Genomic DNA, 20155 nt, shown 5'->3' with positions numbered 1-20155 from the left:
CATAGTTAGGACTTTTTATATTTTTGTATTAGTTAGACTTCTACGACAAGAGGAGCAATGGTAGCTCCTTAAATGTTTATTGTTGTATGTCTTTGTTTGTCTTTTTAAAAAATTCAATAAATTTTTTTTTTAAAAAAGTATTGATTATAATAAGATATGTAGTAGGTGATACTGATTTGGATTAATGCATAAATGGAATTGAATTTAGAATTGTTGGGGAGATTAATGATGTTAATGATTTTTAATTGATTGAAAATAGATATTTAGAATTTTTCCTTTTTTTCTTTTCTCAAATTGACTGAAATTTAAGATTAATAATTAAATAAGAAATGTAGATAAGTATTAATTGGCTAAATGTTAGAGGGGTTGAAATAATTTTTAAATTTACGATTAGGTAAATGTGCTATTAATGCTTGAACTAATGTCCACAGATTGGACATTTCAAAGATTTTTCCATAGTGTGAGTCCTCTGGTGTATCAACAGGTGGGAATTTTGACTGAAACATTTCCCACAGTCAGGACATTCAAAGAGATTCTCTCCTGTGTGAGTCCTCTGGTGTTTCAGCAGGCTGGAATTATAACTAAAATCTTTTCCAACAGAATGACATTCAGATGGTTTCTTTCCTGTGTTAATCCTCTGGTGTGCTACGAGGTTGTAAATCCGACTGAAACATTTCCCACATATAGGACATTTATTTATTTTTATTTTTTTCACCAACCTTACATTTATACATATGCTATATCATCATTTGACAAACGTTTACATTTTTCCAATATATAATAAACAAATATACTAAATTTGCTCCGTTACTTTTATCTCCCATCTGTTTTCTTCTATATTTCATGTTACTCCCCTCCATCTCCCACTCTTCCCTCTACCTTTTCTCCCTCTTACCTTCTTCCCTACCTCTCTCCCTTCCCTACCTACTTCCTCTTCCTCCGCGTCCTTTCCTGAGTTCTTCTAATCTTAATTTGTTATGCGGTTCACAGTTGAGATTTCCATAGCCCTAATTTCCTTCCCTCAATTTATATCTCTTTTTTATTCTGCCCTTTCCAAATGCCCTAACTTTTAAATATCTTTCCCCTTTCTATATCTCCTTTCCAACATTATTTTCTTTTTATTGTCATGTTTTCCACATTTTAACAATTTCTGATCTTATCACTACATTTCCATTCATTGCTTAATAACATTCTAAAATGTCCACATTGAAAAGCCCATTTATAATTTGTAGTCATAATTTTTTTTTATGTTGAGGGGCTGGAAGCTGTCAATTCCTCCACCTGCATACTGGACCTGTGTCCCACCTGGTTGGTTTCATCTAGGTTGTTGAGAAGGTGGTGGCACTCCAGCTCTGATGGTCCTTGGACGAAGCTGATTATCTTGACTACTTTCCGTCTGGCTTCAAAGCACGGAAACCACTTTGGTCGCGCTGATGGATGATCTCTGGCAGGCCCAGGATAGGGGATATTCCTGTATCCTGGTGCTCCTTGACCTCTCAGCGGCCTTCGATACCATCGACCATGGTATCCTTCTGTGATAGCTGGAGGGATTGGGAGTGGAAGGCATCGTTTTATGGTGGTTCTCCTCCTATCTCTCCAATTGTTTGCAGTCGTTAGTGGGGGGGGGCAGAGATCCACCCCTGGGGCCTCTCCTTTGTGGGATGCCACAGAGATCTGTCCTCTCTCCTCTACTATTTAACATCTACGTGACACCGCTGGGTGAGATCATCCGTTGGCATCATTATACTGATGATACCCAGTTAGATATCTCTACCCCATGCCAATTCAGTGAAGCGGTTGATGTAATATGCCGGTAGCTGGAAGCTATTAGGGTCTGGCTGGGAGCTAGCAGGCTCAAGCTCAACCTAGACAAGACCGAGTGACTCTGGGCATTTCCTCCAAAGAACTGTTCTATCTGTCCATCCATATTGCTCTGGGGGGCGGAGGTTCTGATCCCCCTCAGACAGGGTTCATAACTTGGTGTCCTCCTGGATCCACAACTAAACCTTGAACAACATCTTTCGGGGTACCGACAAGGGGTACCTTGGCCCAGGTTCGCCTGGTGTAACATCTTTCGGGGTACCGACAAGTGGTACCTTTGCCCAGGTTCGCCTGGTGTACCAGTTACAGCCCTATTTGGACCAGGAGGCCTTCTGCAAAGTCACTAAGGCCGTCATTACCTCCCGTCTTGATTATTGCAATACGCTCTATATGGGGCTATCCTTGCAGATAGTCCAGAATGCAGCTGCACAAGCTGTTATGGGTGTACCTTGGTACGTCCATGTAACACCGACAGTCTACTTGCTGCACTAGGTACCAGTTAGTCTCAGGTCACAGTTCAAGGTGTTGGTTATCACTATAGAACCCTACGTGGCTTAGGGCCTGACTTTTTGCAGTACCATCTCCTGTCATATACCTCCCAGAGGCCTATTGGATGACACAGAATCAGGCTCCTCCAGGTCCCATCGACTAAACAATGTAAGTTGGTGGGACCACGGGGGAGGGCCTTTTCTGTTGCCTCCCCAACTCTATGGAACCAACTTCCCCCAATGTTCGCACTATACCTACTCTACTAGTTTTTCGAAAAGCTGCTAAAACCTGGCTTTGTCGACAGGCCTAGGGGTTGTGAACTTTAACACCAGATGTGCCCGAATCATGTTTGTTTGGTATGGATGTTTGTTAGATTGGGGTTTTTTCTGGGGGGGGGTTTATAATTGGTTTTGTTAGGGTCACGGGATTTTATTTATTGTTATTTTTTGAATTCTTTTTTATAGAAACATAGAAGACTGACAGCATAAAAAGACCTCTAGTCTGCCCTTATACTATTTCCTGTATTTTTATCTTAGGATGGATATGTTTATACCAGGAATGTTTAAATTCAGTTACTGTGGATTTACCAACCTCGTCTGCTGGAAGTTATTTATTATTGTACAATTGCATTGTTTCCCATCCCTCTTTAATTTGTTATCTGCATGGCTTACTAAAGGTCCTTGCTTGGTATTGGGTCCTGGAGATCATGTAGTTTGGTCAGCCTCACCACTTGATTTTAGTTTAAAGGCCTCTTGACAAGTTGGACCAATCTTTTTCCAAAGACATTCTTCCCAGTCTTAGTAAGGTGTAACCCATCCCTTGCCAAAAGCCCATCTTGGAGGTAGTGCAGTCTGTGGTCCAGGAATCCAAAGATTTTTGGCAACATCAACCCTTTAACCAGTGATTCATTTGTAGAATTCTTTGTTCTCTTGCCGGATGTTGTCCTCTCATTGGTAATATTGACAAAAAAACTACTTGTGCACCTATGTCGTTGACTTTCTTGCCCAGCTGGTCATAGTCCCTCATTGTTTTCATGACCTTTTTTGTATCATTCATTCCTACATGGAGTAATAGTAGGGGGCAATAGTCTGTGGGTTTTATTATTTCAGTTACTTTCTCCGCTATGCCTAAGATTTTGGCTCCGGGAGGCAGCATACCTGTCTGGATTGGTCGTCTGGTCTACAGATAGTGGGATCGGTTACTTTAAGGATTAAATTTCCTATTATGAGTACTTGCCTTTTATTTATTCATTAGATTTCTATGTCACCCTTCTTGAAGCGATTCAAGGTGGCGTAAAACATTGTGAATACAACAATATATATGAGAAATCTAATTATTTTAAAAACTAATCTAATTATTTAAAAAACATATACAAAATTAATAAAAATCTTAAACCCCTTATGCAGTCGTCCACATTCATCCAATTCAATTTAATACTGGGACAATCTCGTGGCTCACGGTTCCCATGCCCTCTGCCAGAAGATCTTTAGAGCTATATGAAAGACCAGGTGAGAGGGAGTGGTACATATCTACGGGGGGAGTTCATTCCAGAGGGCCGGGGCTGCCACAGAGATGGCTCTTCCCCTAGGCCCTGCTAGATGACATTGTTTGGCTGACGGGACCTGAAAAAAGATAACTCTGTGGACCTAGCCGGCCGCTGGGATGCATGAGGCAGAAGACTCATGCATCCCAGGTATATAGTCTGGTCCTGACCCATGTAGGGCTTTATAGATCTTAACCAGCACTTTGAATTGTGCCCGGAGACCAATTGGCAACCGATGTAGCTCATGGAGTGTTGTTGAAATGTGGGCAGATTTTGGGAGCCCCAGAATAGCTCGCGTGGCTGCATTTTGCACTATTTGCAGTCTCTGAACACTCTTCAAACACTCTTCACTCTTGTAGAGAGCATGGCAGTAATCGAACCTCGAGGTGATAAGGCCGTGAGTGACTGTGAGAAGTGACTCCCTGTCCAAATAGGGCTGCAACTAATATTGTTGACACAATTGTAATAGCACAATTATTCTAATTCTGGGAAGGAAAAAAGAACTCTTATCAATCATTCATTCTGTTTTCAACTCTCCCAAATTCCATTTCTTATCTATTTTCCCTTTCCCTCCTCTTTTCTTAACTTATTCTTTTTCTTTCTACTGTTGCTATATGAATAATTCCTTTTCTTCCAAAAATTTTTCCTTCCTTTTATGTAAGATGTTGGTGTAAATCTATTCTTAGTTTTTCCTAATCCCCTATTACCCCTCTTATTTTTAAATTGCTTCTACTGGAAACAATTATCCCCTATTCTTCTTTTCATGTCACTGTAAATCCCAGTTCAATCATCAGTCTGTTCATTATTTTCAATTTTCTTTTCATTTTTCTTGTCACTATGAATCCCAACATTATCAGTCTGTTCTTTTATTTCTGTTTCCTTTTCATCCTTGGTTTTCTTTTTCTTCAATTTCATTTTTCCTCAATATGTATTCTGTATAATCTTTATATGCCAACTTCATTTCTACTTTTTTTTTCACCAGTAGTTTCCCGGAGATAATTTTTAATCTCTTCATAATTTTTTAAAAACATCTCTGCTCTATAATGAGATGGGAATTATGACTAAAAAATTCACCACAATCAGGACATTCTAACGGGTACTCTCCTGTCTGACTCCTCTGGTATTGCACCAGGTGAGAACTGTGACTAAAGCTTTTCAGTCAGGACATTCAAAGGGTTTCTCTCATGTGTGAGTCCCCTGGTGTTGCACCAGGTTGGGATGATCACTAAACCTTTTCCCACAGTCAGGACATTCAAAGGGTTTCTCTTCTGTGTGAGTAGACTGGTGTTTCCAAAGGCTGGAATTATGACTGAAACATTTCCCACAGTCAGGACATTCAAAGGGTTTCTCTCCTGTGTGAGTCCTCTGGTGTTTAACCAGGTCGGACCGCTGACAAAATCTTTTCCCGCAGTCAGGACATTTAAAGGGTTTCTCTCCTGTGTGAGTAGTCTGGTGTTTCCTAAGGCTGGAATTATGACTAAAACGTTTCCCACAATCAGGACATTCAAAGGGTTTCTCTCCTGTGTGAATCCTCTGGTGGGTCACAAGTATGGAATTCTGACTAAAGCGTTTCCCACAGTCAGGACATTCAAAGGGTTTCTCTCCTGTGTGAGTCCTCTGGTGTTTCACCAGGCTGGAATTCTGACTAAAGCTTTTCCCACAGTCAGGACATTCAAAGGGTTTCTCTCCTGTGTGAGTTATCTGGTGTTTCACCAGGCTGGAATTCTGACTAAAGCTTTTTCCACAGACAGGACATTCATAGGGTTTCACTCCTGTGTGAGTCCTCTGGTGTTGCACCAGGTTGGAACTCTGACTAAAACATTTCCCACAGTCAGGACATTCAAACTGTTTCTCTCCTGTGTGAGCCCTATGGTGTCTTAGAAGGGTGGAATTATCAATAAAGGTTTTCCCACAGTCATGACATTCAAAGGGTTTCTCTCCTGTGTGAGTCATCTCGTGTTTAACCAGGTCGGACCTCTGACAAAATCTTTTCCCGCAGTCAGGACAATCAAAGGGTTTCTCTCCTGTGTGAGTCCTCTGGTGTTTAACCAGGTCGGACCTCTGACAAAATCTTTTCCCGCAGTCAGGACATTCAAAGGGTTTCTCTCCTGTGTGAATCCTCCGGTGTTTAACCAAGATGGAATTCTGACTAAAATGTTTCCCACAGACAGGACATTCATAGGGTTTCACTCCTGTGTGAGTCCTCTGGTGTTTAACCAGGTCAGACCGCTGACAAAACCTTTTCCCACAGTCAGGACATTCAAAGGGTTTCTCTCCTGTGTGAGTCCTCTGGTGTTTAACCAGGTCGGACCGCTGACAAAATCTTTTCCCGCAGTCAGGACATTCAAAGGGTTTCTCTCCTGTGTGAATCTTCTGGTGGGTCACAAGTATGGAATTACAACTAAAGCTTTTCCCACAGTCAGGACATTCAAAGGGTTTCTCTCCTGTGTGAGTCCTCTGGTGTTTCTCCAGGCTGGAATTCTGACTAAAACCTTTTCCACAGTCAGGACATTCTAAGGGGTAAATTCCTGTGTGGGTCCTCTGGTGTTGCACCAGGATGGAATTCTGGGTAAAACGTTTCCCACAGTCAGGACATTCAAAGGGTTTCTCTCCTGTGTGAGTCCTCTGGTGTTTCACCAGGCTGGAATTCTGACTAAAACTTTTTCCACAGACAGGACATTCATAGGGTTTCACTCCTGTGTGAGTCCTCTGGTGTTGCACCAGGTTGGAAATATCACTAAAACGTTTCCCACAATCAGAACATTCAAAGGGTTTCCCTCCTGTGTGAGTCCTTTGGTGTCTCACAAGGGTAGAATTATCAATAAAACCTTTCCCACAGTCAGGACATTCATAGGGTTTCTCTCCTGTGTGAGTCCTCTGGTGTTTCACCAGGCCGGAATTCTGACTAAAACTTTTCCCACAGACAGGACATTCATAGGGTTTCACTCCTGTGTGAGTCCTCTGGTGTCTCACAAGGGTAGAATTATCAATAAATCCTTTCCCACAGTCAGGACAATAAAAGGGTTTCTCTCTTGTGTGAGTCCTCTGGTGTTTCACCAGGTGGCAACTATGACTGAAACTTTTTCCACATTCAGGACATTCAAAGGGTTTCTCTCCTGTGTGAGTCCTCTGGTGTTGCACCAGGTTGGAACTTTGACTAAAACTTTTCCCACATTCAGGACATTCAAAGGGTTTATCTCCTGTATGAGTCCTCTGGTGTTTCACTAGGCTGGAATTACGACTAAAACATTTCCCACATTCAGGACAATCAAAGGGTTTCTCTCCTGTGTGAATCCTCTGGTGTCTCACCAGGTTGGAATTATCACTAAAACTTTTCCCACAGTCAGAACACTCAAAGGGTTTCTCTCCTGTATGAATCCTTTGGTGTTTCACTAGGCTGGAACTCTGACTAAAACTTTTTTCACAGTCAGGACATTCAAATGATTTCCCTCCTGTGTGAGTCATCTGGTGTCTCACCAGGGTGGAATTATGACTAAAAGATTTCTCAGAGTCAGGACATTCAAAGAGTTTCTCTCGTGTGTGAGTCCTCTGGTGTTTCAACAGGTTGGAAATATCACTAAAACTTTTCCCACAGTCAGGACATTCAAAGGGTTTCTCTCCTGTATGAGTCCTCTGGTGTTTCACCAGGCTGGAACTCTGACTAAAACTTTTCTCACAGTCAGTACATTGAAAGGGTTTCTCTCCTGTGTGAGTCCTCTGGTGTTTCACCAGGTTGGAATGATCACTAAAACCTTTCCCACAGTCAGGACATTCAAAGGGTTTCTCTCCTGTGTGAATCCTCTGGTGTTTCATAACTGATATTTACCCAGTTAGTACATTCAAATGTTTCAAATGGGAGCTTCACCAGACTGGTATTCTCTCTTTGAAAACTTTTTCACAGAAAGGATGTTCAACTTGTGTTATTCTTGTGTGTGCGTCCTTTAGTGTCTCATAACTTGAAAATTTCTAATGAAAAATTCACACAATCTGCAGAGTGTTGTTTTCTTCCTTTCGTCTTGTGTACCACCATCTTGCCATGCTCACTAAAGCACTTAGCATATTGAGAGCACTTTTGTGGCTTCCCTCTTGTGTGGTTGCTCCCAAGAATCACAAGGGAGATGTTCTGACCAGTTTTTGCTACATTGAGATAGTGTGTATGGCTTTTCTCCTGTCTAGCTCCTCGTTGCAGAAACAACTGTGATTTGTAATCTCTTATTTTTCCACAATATGCAAATCCATTTCGCTTTTCTACTGGTGAGATTATCAAAAATATGGACAATGCCTTGTTTGGTGCTGTTTTCATTCAAGCCATTTTCTTCCTCGCAGGGAGAGGCCTGCATTCCTGTCTGCTCTACGTGGCTTTACTATTGATCTGTTCCTCCCCACTGACTTCCAGATATTTCCTCTTTTTTTTGCTGATTGAAAAATAATCTCATTTTACTTTTCTTGTAACTTTTCCTTGAGTTCTGGATAATCTGCTTATTCAAGCTTGAAATCTTTCTTGATTTTCTCTCTCTTGTCTAACAGCTGCTGGAGGTGGAGGAGAAATGAATGAAGGAAATGGAAAATATTTTCATTTTTTCCTTGATTTTCTTCCCTTTTCAATGTTGCTTCTTATTTACAATTGTCCCGAGTGCTCTTATTGCCATCTTTTGTCTGTAAGAGTCAAAGTTTATAAAATAGTTAGAGATGATGTAAAAAAAGAAAATGTACATATATTACAATGAAAATACAAGCATGCCGCAATACTAATCACTTGCATTTTTTTATGATCCTAGAAGACTACCAAGGTTCATGTTCAAATATCCATTCAAATTCAGTTGTTTAATTGGATCAATCAAGTATTCCTAATGCAAAGGACTATCATCAAATATATCTTGAAGTGCTGGGAATTATATAATTGTAAATACTGTGTTTTCCTGAAAATAAGACAGGGGACCGTTGCATGGTAGGATGCAATTTGGGGTGGTAGGGTGGGCAGAGTGGGGTGGGGGTGGGGTGCGAGATGGGCATCTTATCAGTACTGAAGTTTGACAGCTCTGTCTGTCTCTTGGCTGGTCTCTTTACAGAAAAAACACCTTGCACAGTACAGAAACTCTTCTCCAGGGGCCCCCAAACTTTTTACACAGGCCGCCAGTTCACTGTCCCTTGGACTGTTGGAGGGCCAGACTATTAAAAAAAACTATGAACAAATTCCTTTGCACACTGCACATACCTTATTTTAAAGTAAAAAACAAAATGGGAACGTACTATTTAGATGGGGGGAAGAAGTCTGAAATTCATATGTGTTTTATGTTTTGTTTTTCATTTTCTTTTGTTAACATCTGATTGGCTATACAAGGTATTTTTGGTTTATAGAAAAATGTATAAAGAAAGAAGGAAGCACTTTGGTATAAAGATTAATTAGTTAGAAATATAATTGGTGTTGTACTTTTTGAAGGAACAATAAGGAGGGAAAAGTATGTACCTGGAAGACAACATTAGGAAAAAAAACGTTTGCAACTTTTTTAATGATTGATATTAGTTACTAAAAAAATACTGCATTTTGTTCATGGAAAATTAGATGGTACACTGTATTGTTTGAATGTATGTTGAGAGAATTGTTTTTTTAAAAAGCTTAGGCAAAAAAATTAGGTATATATATACTGTACATACATACTTCTCGGCACAGATCACCTCAGTAGCCAAAACTCTCATCACCAGAACCAAACATCTAGCTGACCATGAGCACTTAAAAACTGAATTGAACAAACTCAAAGATGTATTAATTTCTAATGGATTCGAAAGGAAAACAATCACAAACCTAATCAAAAAAGAGACACCCCCCAAAAATCAAGACCAAGAACAGGACAATGGTACCAGCCTCCTCCCTTACATCAAGGGCACCACAGACAAAATTAGTAAAATTCTACACAAACATAATATCAAAACTTCATTTGTCACCAACCAAAAAATATCAAACATCCTAAGAAACCCAAAAGATAAAATTCAACTAGAACACCAAGGAATCTATGAAATCCCTTGCAAAACATATGCAGCCACATACATTGGACAAACCAATCGAAGAGTGAGCGCACGCATTGCAGAACATAAAAATGCAGTTAAAAAAGAAGAAAAGACTTCCTCCCTTGTCCAGCACATTAAAAAAACAGGGCACGAAATTGACTTTGGAAAAACTAAATTACTTTCCAAAACAGAAAATTTATACAGAAGAATTACTATGGAAGCTATAGAGATAGAGAAACACCCTTTCAGCATGAACAAACGGAATGACACGTCCCGCCTACCAGAGATTTGGAAACCAGCCTTAAACAAAAAAACATATCATAATCATCACCATGTCAATCCTTCAAGTAATTGTGATTCCACCAACCAATCAAATCACTAAAACATAGTCACCCAATCTATTTGCTACATTCAAACCAAATCTCCACCCCCAACACTATATATAAGGAACAAATGGCAGTTGCAAACATTCCATATTTACAGCAGCACGAAGCTTAAAACTTCAGCCTGATGATGGTGAATGTGATTTCACTGAAACGTCGCATAGACACTCAAAATATTACACGGGGCAAAACCCGAACTCAGAACAATCTACATACATATACCCCTGAAAATCTACGAAAACAAATATATATACCCTGTCTCTTTCTTTCTCTCTCACTCTCTTTCTCTCCCTTGTTTTCTTTCTCTCTCTCTCTTGCTCTTTCTCTTGCTTTCTTTCTCTCCCTTGCTCTCTCTTTTGCTCTGGCTCTCTCTCTCTTTCTCCCTCTCTCTCTTGTTCTCTCTTTCTCTCTTCCTTTCTTCTCTCTCTGTCTCTGTTGGTGGCGGGCACCTGTACTGCCTCTCTCACCTGCTTCCATGGCGGTGCCGACCCAGAGGAAGAAGAGCACGCTCAGTCTCTCCATTGGTGGCACCAGGGAGAACGCTCCCATTGCCAGCCTGCCAGGCGCCTTGGGGGGAGGGTGAGAGTCTCTCCCAGCAACTGCAACCGGGAGGCTTGGCCACGGGAGCAGCCGCTGCTCCCTCTCCTCCTCCCACTGCCTGTGTCGGGGAGCGACAAGGAAAGTGCGGAGGCTGGCGAACGTTTTTCTGGTTCTGCCAGCCCGCCTTGGGGGGGCGGGGAGGCTCAGCAGCAGCCCATCTGTGGCGGGTGGGGTGGCCGCGGCTCCCTTTCCTTCTCCCACTGCCTGTGTCTGCCGCTGGTGTCTCCTGCCAAGTCAGCGGCCTTGGCTGCGGGTTCCTTGGGCGGGAGCTGCCACTTCTCTCTGGACAGCCAAGCCAGGCGGCCGTAGAAAGTGCAGAGATTATTATCACCGCCTCTGCCTCCACTCAGGGAGACACGGTGGTCGAGCTGAGTGAGAGAAAAAAGCACGGTGACCACGGTGGCTCCCTGAGTGGAGGCAGAGGTGACGGCAATAATCTCTGCACTTTCTATGGCCATCTGCTGGGCTGCCAGGAGGGAAGTGGCAGTTCCCACCCAATGGCCACCAGCTTGGCGGGAGGTGCTGGTTGTAGACACAGGTGGTAGGAGAAGGAAAGGCAGCATCCTGTGCTCCTGTCACTCATCCGCGGGCTGAATACATGGCCGCAACGGGGTGCATGCGGCCCACGGGCCATAGTTTGGGGGTCGCTGCTATTCTCGCTGTGAGAAGTTGTTAATTGCTTGCCCTCGCAAGAAGAATTTCCGTATTTTGCAAGCTTTTTTTCCCTAAAGAGACCAGCTGGCCGACACACAGATTTGCCAAACTCCAGAACCGGTAAGATGCCCATCTCGTGATTGTTCTGTCCATGGCCACTTGGAGGAAACCCACTGACCTAAATGTCCCTTATTTCATGGTAAAAATCATACTCTTCATTGATAAAATCACTCACAGCGAAAACCAGATTTGAATGGCAAGGAAAAGGGAGTTATTTCTGTTTCTGGAGTGAAGCACTAACAAAGTCTGGGAAAGGCGCTAAACTCGGCCTAATGGGCATTCCTTAGATGATAAAGTCCATTTATCATTCAAGAGTATAAATCAGCTCACCGAAATGTTGGAGAGACATAATCCAGGAGAGAATGCCTTTTAATGAGTTAGGAATCATGGTTTTGAAGCCTTTTTCATGCAGCCCCCCACTCTAAAACCTCTTCCGTTGAACAGCGTTGAAACACCACACCCAATTACCCAAAGTCCTTTGCTTTATACTGCCTAGAAGTGACATCACACCCCAAAGAGCTAAGGCTCTAAACTAATACCTTTTACTATGCCATTCCTCTTGCCTTCTCAGCAATCTCCTATATCGAGATCTATCCACAGATTATCCACTCTAATGTCTTCCTCATCCTCTGAGTGGGATCACTCCCCCATTGTCATATCAGCCCCCTCTAGTGGCTCCTCGGGTTCACGCAGGTCACTTTCTCCCTCACTCTCACTCTCTGCATCAGCTGGCAACCCCCCCTGGCCCAAGGTATCCAGAGAGGCCTGGCTCATCCTCTTCCGAATCTGACATCACCTGAGGTGGAGAAGGAGCACTCACAACAGCGGTGGGAGGCAGTTTGGGGGTAGCAAGTTGGGCAGGGCAGAAGGGAACAGGGTGGGGTAGGCCACATGTTGTACATGATACGTGTACCCCCTCTGGTGGTAGGAGGAATAAACTCTTGAGGGCTGCCTGAGGAAAAGCTGACAGCCAAACTTCTAGCCAAGTTCAGTAGCAGAAGCAGCCGGGTTCACACCTTCTTGCCCCCCTCTTTCTTGGCAGTGAGCAGAGGGCAAGAGTGTGTCTAACACAAAGCACCCTTTGGCTGAACGCAAGAAATCTTTCCCCTTTCACTCCAAAACTCTCATAAACACTCATTTCTGGCCACGGTTTGAAGAGAGAAAGATTTCTTGCATTCAGCATGTTTGCAAAAGTCAAGGAAGCGCAGCTCAGCCCAGGTAGAGGTTTGGCTATCAGCTCGGATTTCTTTTGCATCCTGTGAAAGAAGCTGAGGCGGAGGAGAAGCCGTGTCCTTCGGGGCATTTAAATGTACCGCCCTTGCCTATATCCCCCATCTGAAGGAACCAGAATATCTCCGGGACTGCCTTCTGCTGCACGAATCCCAGCGACCGATTAGGTCCCACAGAGTGGGCCTTCTCCGGGTCCCATCAACTAAACAATGTTGGTTGCCGGGCCAAAGGGGAAGAGCCTTCTCTGTGGCGGCCCTGACTCTCTGGAACCAGCTCCCCCAGAGATTAGAACTGTCCCTACCCTCCTTGCCTTTCGCAAACTCCTTAAAACCCACCTTTGTCGTCAGGCATGGGGGAATTGAGATATCTCCCCGGGGCCTATACAATTTATGTATGGTATGCTTGTATGTATGTCTGCTTAATAATGGGGTTTTTAAAATATTTTAAATTGTAAATTATTAGATTTGTCATGAACTGTTTTTATTATGTTGTGAGCCACCCCGAGTCTACGGAAAGGGGCGGCATACAAATCAAATCAAATCAATCAATCAATCAATAAAATAAAATAAAATAAAATAAAATAAAATAAAATAAAATAAAATAAAATAAAATAAAATAAAATAAAATAAAATAAAATAAAATAAATAAGTGTGTGTGTGTGTGTGTGTGTGCATTTGCCTCTTGTTTGCCCTCACCTTCCCGGCCAAAAGAGTGCCCACCGGAGAAAGAGTGGCTCCTGGAATGTCCATCACTTTCCCCGGAAAGGATTCGGGGGGGGGGGAGGAGATACACTAAAACACTCGTTGGTCAGGGGGCTCGAATCTAATGGCCCCAGGCCTGGCGGCATAAATAGGTCTTTAAACTTTTTCGGAAGGCAAGGAGGGTAGGGGCAATGTGAATCTCTGGGGGGAGCTAATTCCAGAAAGCCAGCCCCCCCACAGAGAAGGCTCTTCCCCTGGGCCCCGCCAAACAACATTGTCTGGTTGACAGGTCCCTGAGGAGGCCAACTCTTTGGCACCTGACCGGGCACTGGGATTCGTGCGGCAGAAGGTGGTCTCGGAGGTAATCTGCCCTGAAGCCATGTGGGGCTTTATAGGTCATAACCAACATTTTGAATTGTGTCTGGAAACTAATCGGCAGTCAGTGCAGTCCACGGAGTGATGGTGAAATATTGGTATAACTTGGTAGGCCCATAATCGCTCGCGCGGCTGCATTTGGGATGATTTGAAGTTTCCGAACATTCTTCAAAGGTAGCCCCATGTAGAGAGCATTGCAGTAGTCGAACCTCGAGGTGATAAGGGTGTGAGTGACCGTGAGCAAAGACTCCCTGTCCAAATAGGGCCGCAACTGGTGCACCAGGTGAACCTGGGCAAACACCCCTCTCACCAGAGCCGAAATATGGTGTTCTAGAGTCAGCTGTGGATCAAGGAATACACAGGGAAACACAGTACAGGTAGTCCCCGACTTACGACGGGGATCCGTTCCCATGGCCCGTTGTAAGCGTTTGGTGTAAATCGGAATATTCCGATTTACATGAATATTCCGACTTAAACGGCGGCGGCGGCAGCTTCTTCAAGGAACCAACAGCCGTCCTTCTTGGTGCTGCATTGCTGCAGCCTCCGAGGCTGCCTCCGGCGCCGCCGTCACCTCCGTTCAGGCGAGGGTATCTCCATGGTGGGCAGCCTCGGAGGCTACAGCAACACAGCGCCGAGAAGGACAAACTGATGGTTCCTTGAAACCAGTCCTTCTCGGGGCTGCGTTGCTGTAGCCTCCGAGGCTGCCCACCGTGGAGATCCCCTCACCCGAACGGAGGCAGCAGCAACGCAGCACCAAGAAGGACCGGCTGTTGGTCCCTTGGAGCCGCCGCCACCTCCATTCAGGTGAGGGGACCTCCGCGGGGTCTCCGAAGCCGCCGCCCACCGCGGAGATCCCTTTGCCTGAATGGAGGCAGCGGCGGCAGCAGTGGCTTCGAAGCTGTCCCCGGGTCATCGTAACGACAAAACGTCGTACATTGGGGATGACATAATCCGGGGACTACCTGTATATGCATTGAGAGAAAAAAACAGATACACCCACCTACAAACACACACACACACAAATGGAGAAAATCTATGTCTTCCAAGCCTGAGAAAATGTCAGAAAATTATTAATGTGAAAACTTCTGAGCTAAATTTAGAAATGTGGGGGTTTTACTGATGAAATGATGCCGAAGGCCTTTGCATGCTTTGAAGGACCACTTTTGTTCATTATAAATGTGCAACTATTGGCAAAACTTGAGTTGGCACAACTTCTTTTCCTACACCTTCAAAACCACAGTTACTGCTGAAGTGCGGTCACTGAACAACTACATAAATGTTGTGGATCACATGCACATATGCTTCTATCATGCCATAACAACTTTGAAGGCTCAGGGAAGAAATGGTAAATAATAATAATAATAGTAATAATAGTAATAGTAATAATAGTAATAATAGTAATAATAGTAATATAATTATTATTATTATCATTCATTCATTCATTCATTCAATTTTTATGCCGTCCTTCTCCTTAGACTCAGGGCGGCTTACAACATGTTAGCAATAGCACTTTTTTAACAGAGCTAGACTATTGCCCCCACAATCCGGGTTCTCATTAATTATTATTATTATTATTATTATTATTATTATTATTATTTATTAGATTTGTATGCCGCCCCTCTATAAAACCTCGGGGCGGCTCACAACATAACAGCAATACAATATAAATACAAATCTCATGTTAAAAACTTTAAAAACCTAATTTAAAATACATTGTTATAAAAACTTATCTGCTACACAATCATACACACTCAGTCCGACTGAACATAAACATAATAAAGGTCAGCCAAAAAAGGAGGGGGGGAGATTAATCCCCCCACGCCTGGCGGCAAAGGTGAGTCTTCAACATTTTATGGAAGGCGAAAAGGATAGGGGCAGTTCGAATCTCTGGGGGGAGTCGATTCCAGAGGGCCGGGGCCGCCACAGAGAAGGCTCTTCCCCTGGGTCCTGTCAGACAGCATTGTCGACGGGACCCAGAGAAGGCCAACTCTGTGGGACCAAATCGGCCCCTGGAGATTCGTGCGGCAGAAGGCGGTCTCGTAGGTACTCTTGTCTGGTGCCATGTAGGACTTTATAGGTCATTACCAACACTTTGAATTGTGACCGCAAATTAATTGGCAGCCAGTGCAAGCCGCGGAGTGTTGATGAAACATGGGCATATCTGGGAAAGCCCATGATAGCTCTCACAGCCGCATTCTGCACAATCTGAAGTTTTCGAACACTTTTCAAAAATAGCCCCATGTAGAGAGCATTGCAGTAGGACTACCTGTGCAACCAAAGATGTCAAAAGGTCTTCAATTTATAATTGCCGGATTAAACACAATTGAACCTGGTTAACACATGGATAGGATAAAAAAATACATTACCAAGAGATGAAAATAAAAAAAACAAATACTGAATTGTTGAACAGTGTTCCAATATTGGAGGAGTTGACCTAAAGAAGAGGGTGTCAGCTTAGTTTCCAAAGCAATAGTGAGTAAGACAAGAAGCAATGGATGAAACTAACCAAGAAGAGAAGCAACTTACAACTTCATGTCAGGAGAAACTTCCTAACAGTGAGAACACATAAGCAGCTTACTTTCAGGAGTTGTAGTTGCACAACTAGAAAAACACTGGAGGTTTTTAAGGGGATGTTGGATAACCATTTTTTTGAAGTGATGTAGGGTTTCCTGCCTAGGCAGAGGGTTAGGCTACAAGACCTCCAAGGTCCCTTTCAACTCTGTTATTCTTTGTGAGTCCTTTGGTGTTTCACCAGACTGGAATTCCAACTAAAATGTTTACCACAATCAGGACATTCAAAGGGGTTCTTTACTGTGTGCGTTCTCTGATGTTTCAATAGGCTGAAATGCTCACTGTAACATTTTCCACAATCAGGACATTCAAAGGATATCCCTGCAAGGTCCCTTCCACTTCTCTTATTCTGTGTGAGTTCTATGGTGTATAACTAGGCTAGACCCTCTGGAACCAGCTCCCCCCAGAGATTAGAATTGCCCCCCCTTGCCTTTCGCAAGCTTCTTAAAACCCACCTCTGTTGTCAGGCATGGGGGAATTGAGATACAGTGATCCCTCCATTATCGCGAGGGTTCCGTTCCAGGACCCCTCGCGATAATCGATTTTTTGCAATGTAGTGGTGCGGAAGTAAAAACACCATCTGCGCATGTGCGCCCTTTTTTTCCATGGCAGCGCATGCGCAGATGGTGTTTTTACTTCCACACCTGGGAAGACCAACTGAGGAGCCGCCTGCCTGCCCGCCGCTTTTCTGCCCGCCGTTTTCCGCCCGCCGCTTTTCCGCCCGCCGCTTTTCCGCCCGCCTGGGAGTTGAAGATCCAAGGAAGGTTCCTTCGGCCGCCCAGCAGCTGATCTGCTCGGCAGCGCAGTAGCAGCGAGGAGCCGAAGAGCCCCATCTTCGGCTCCTCGCTGCTACTGCGCTGCCGAGCAGATCAGCTGCTGAGCGGTCAAAGGAACCTTCCCTGGGTGCCGCCCGCCGCTCGAGAGCAAGAGGGGGAGAGATAGAGAAAGAGAGAGAAGGAAAGAAAGAGATGAGAGAGGGAGGAAGAGAGTGTGAGAGAGGAAGAAGCAAGATAGAGAAAGAGAGAGAGAAAGAAAGATGAGAAAGGAAGGGAGTGACGTCATCGGGTTGAAAAATCGCGATATAGCGTTTAGCGAAGATCGAGATCGCGAAACTCGAGGGATCACTGTATTCCTTTCCCCCCAGGCCTATACAAGTTATGCATGGTATGTTTGTGTGTATGTTTTGTTTTATAATAAGGGTTTTTAAAATGATTTTTTAATTATTGGACTTGTAATATATTGTTTCTACTGTTGCTGTGAGCCGCCCCGAGTCTGCGGAGAGGGGCGGCATACAAATAATAAATTAATAATAATAATAATAATAATAATAATAATAATAATAATAATAATAAATAATATAAAGAAGGGTTGCAGGAATCGAGTATGTCTAGTCTAGTGAAAGGAAGGACTAGGGGTGACATGATAGCAATGTTCCAATTGTTGAGGAATAAAAAAAAAGGGAGTCAATTTATTTTGCAAAGAACCAGAAGGCAAGACAAGAAGCAATGGATGGAAACTAATGCAGGAGAGAAGCATCCTATAACTTATGAGAAGTTCCCTGACACTGAGAACAATTGACAAATTGTCTGAAATGGTATTGGGTCTCCTGCTTGAGCAGCGTGTCAAAATAGAAGACCCACAAGGTCCCTTCCAACTCTGTCACAAACCCCCAGTGATGGGGCACCCACAACCTCTGGAGGGGAGCCATTCCCAAATACTTTTTCAATCTTCCCACTAGCAGAAAATTGCAGCCACCAGTTTCACAGCGTGCAGCACCAGTGGGCTTAAGTTTGGGCAGAGGAGGAACCTGCAGCAGCAGCAGCTGACACGCTTCAGCCCGGTTGCTTCTCTGCTTCCAGGCCGTGGAGGAAAAACAAACAGCCCGACTTGCTCCCGGACTCTCCTCCCACCTGCCCTCAACTCACCTTCCAGCTGCTGCTTCGATCCTTGGAAGAGCACAAAAGCCGCTCTACAGGACACCTTCCTCGAATGAGTCATCCGGAAAAGGAAGCTCTTCTGCATCTTCTCTCCTCCAATCTTTTCTAGAAATTTAGTACTCTATGGTTTTAACTCCTCTAATATGCACGTTTCAGACACAGATGTTGCCTGTTTGACTGCCATTTCCTGATAGTGGCAGAAAATCTATGGAATCCGACCACCCATATTCGTACTGCTCCCACCCTGCTGGCCTTTCGCAAGACCACAAAGACCTGGTTTTGTTTTGACTCCCATGAGTCTTCCGGAAGAGGAAGTACCTCTGAGTTTCTTATATCCTCCGATCTTTTCTAGCAATTCAGTACTCGGTGGTTTTAATTCTTCTATTAGGCACGTTTCAGGCACAGATGTTGCCTGTCTGATTGCCATCTCCTGGTAGCGGTAGAAAAACACTCTTGTCCCGTCTCTTCCTAAGGGGTTTCCAATGTTTTCACTGTATAAATGCTACCAAATCGTTTCTCACGTCTTGCAACTGACCTTTGCAAGTGAGCCTAGTGAAATAGTGAAACGTGATGCTACTTAGCTTACCAAGATTAGATATGTTCTGAGCCCTAAAAGTTCAAGATTTGAAGAATGACAGAATCATCTTTATTAAACGTGACTCTCAGTAGAAATCAATCAGTGTTGTGCCTATCCACAAGAAGGGCAGTAAAGAAGAAGCTGGTAACTACAGGCCAGTTAGCTTGACATCAGTGGTAGTTAAATGATGGAGACTCTACTCAAAAAGAGGATAAATCAGCACCTAAAAAAACAATAACTTATTGGACCCAAATCGGCATGGCTTTACTGAAGGCAAATCATGTCAGACTAATCTCATTGATTTCTTTGACTATGTCACAAAGGTGTTGGATGAAGGTGGTGCCGTGGATATTGCCTACCTGGACTTCAGCAAAGCCTTTGATACGGTTCCACATAAAGAGCTGATAGATAAATTAGTGACTTAATCCCTGGATAGTTCAATGGATTTGCAGCTGGCTGAAGCGTAGACATCAGAGAGTTATTGTTAACGGCGAGTATTCTGAGCAGAGTCAGGTTACAAGCGGTGTGCCACAAGGGTCTGTTCTGGGTCCTATTCTTTTTAATATGTTTGTGAGTGACATTGGGGAAGGTTTGGTAGGGAAGGTTTGCCTATTTGCCGATGACTCTAAAGTGTGCAATAGGGTTGATATTCCTGGAGGTGTCTGTAATATGGTAAATGATTTAGCTTTACTAGATAAATGGTCAAAGCAATGGAAACTGCAGTTTAATGTTTCCAAATGTAAAATAATGCACTTGGGGAAAAGGAATCCTCAATCTGAGTATTGTAAAGAAAAGTAGGACATTTAAAGTAAGCCTCCGCTCTTTTGTCACTCCCCGCCCCCAACTCCAAAGCCCGGCTTTGGTACGCGGGGGATTATTTTTGGCTGCGTGGCCACATGGCTGCACACCTTAGAGCGAACAATGATTGCAAGAGTGCAGCTTCTAAAATCACTGCAGAGCTCAATAGACACGTACAGAACTCAATTTCTACAAAAACTGTTTGAAAGAAGCTTCACAAATCTGGATTCCACGGAAGAGCTGCAAGGTGTTTCCATTTTTCTGTCCACCCCTGTACTTCTGGGGATCACCGGCTGCTAGCAGCTTGGCAGATCAAATCTCAGTAGGCTCACGGTTGACTCAGCCTTTCATCCTTCCAAGGTTGGTAAAATGAGGACCCAGATTGTTGGGGGCAATATGCTTATTCTCTG

At 43.7% G+C, this 20155-nt stretch overlaps 1 protein-coding gene across 2 annotated transcripts; it reads right to left on the bottom strand.

The window, feature by feature from the left end:
- Positions 1-687: 687 nt before the first annotated feature.
- Positions 688-8422, bottom strand: LOC139159995 (zinc finger protein 850-like). Of its 2 annotated transcripts, none has more exons than XM_070737482.1 (2): positions 2097-8422; positions 688-2043 (listed from the first exon to the last, which is right to left on the bottom strand). In XM_070737482.1, the coding sequence occupies exon 1, from the start codon at positions 7664-7666 to the stop codon at positions 5036-5038; it is 2631 nt and encodes an 876-aa protein (XP_070593583.1). In that variant the 5' UTR covers positions 7667-8422; the 3' UTR covers positions 688-2043; positions 2097-5035. The 2 variants fall into 2 exon arrangements, with proteins under 2 accessions (XP_070593583.1, XP_070593584.1); XM_070737483.1 differs by having other exon boundaries at positions 688-5084; positions 5170-8422.
- Between the last annotated feature and the right edge of the window lie 11733 nt (positions 8423-20155).

This window comes from Erythrolamprus reginae, chromosome 2, assembly GCF_031021105.1.
Source record: "Erythrolamprus reginae isolate rEryReg1 chromosome 2, rEryReg1.hap1, whole genome shotgun sequence".
In the NCBI taxonomy this organism is placed as follows: Eukaryota; Metazoa; Chordata; class Lepidosauria; order Squamata; family Dipsadidae; genus Erythrolamprus; species Erythrolamprus reginae.
Note: the sequence above shows the minus strand (reverse complement) of the source record. Positions and strands in the feature narration are given on the sequence as shown.

Coding starts and splice junctions, on each gene's coding strand:
- LOC139159995 (XM_070737482.1), bottom strand. CDS start 7,666: ATGAAACACCAGAGGATTCACACAGGAGAGAAACCCTTTGAATGTCCT.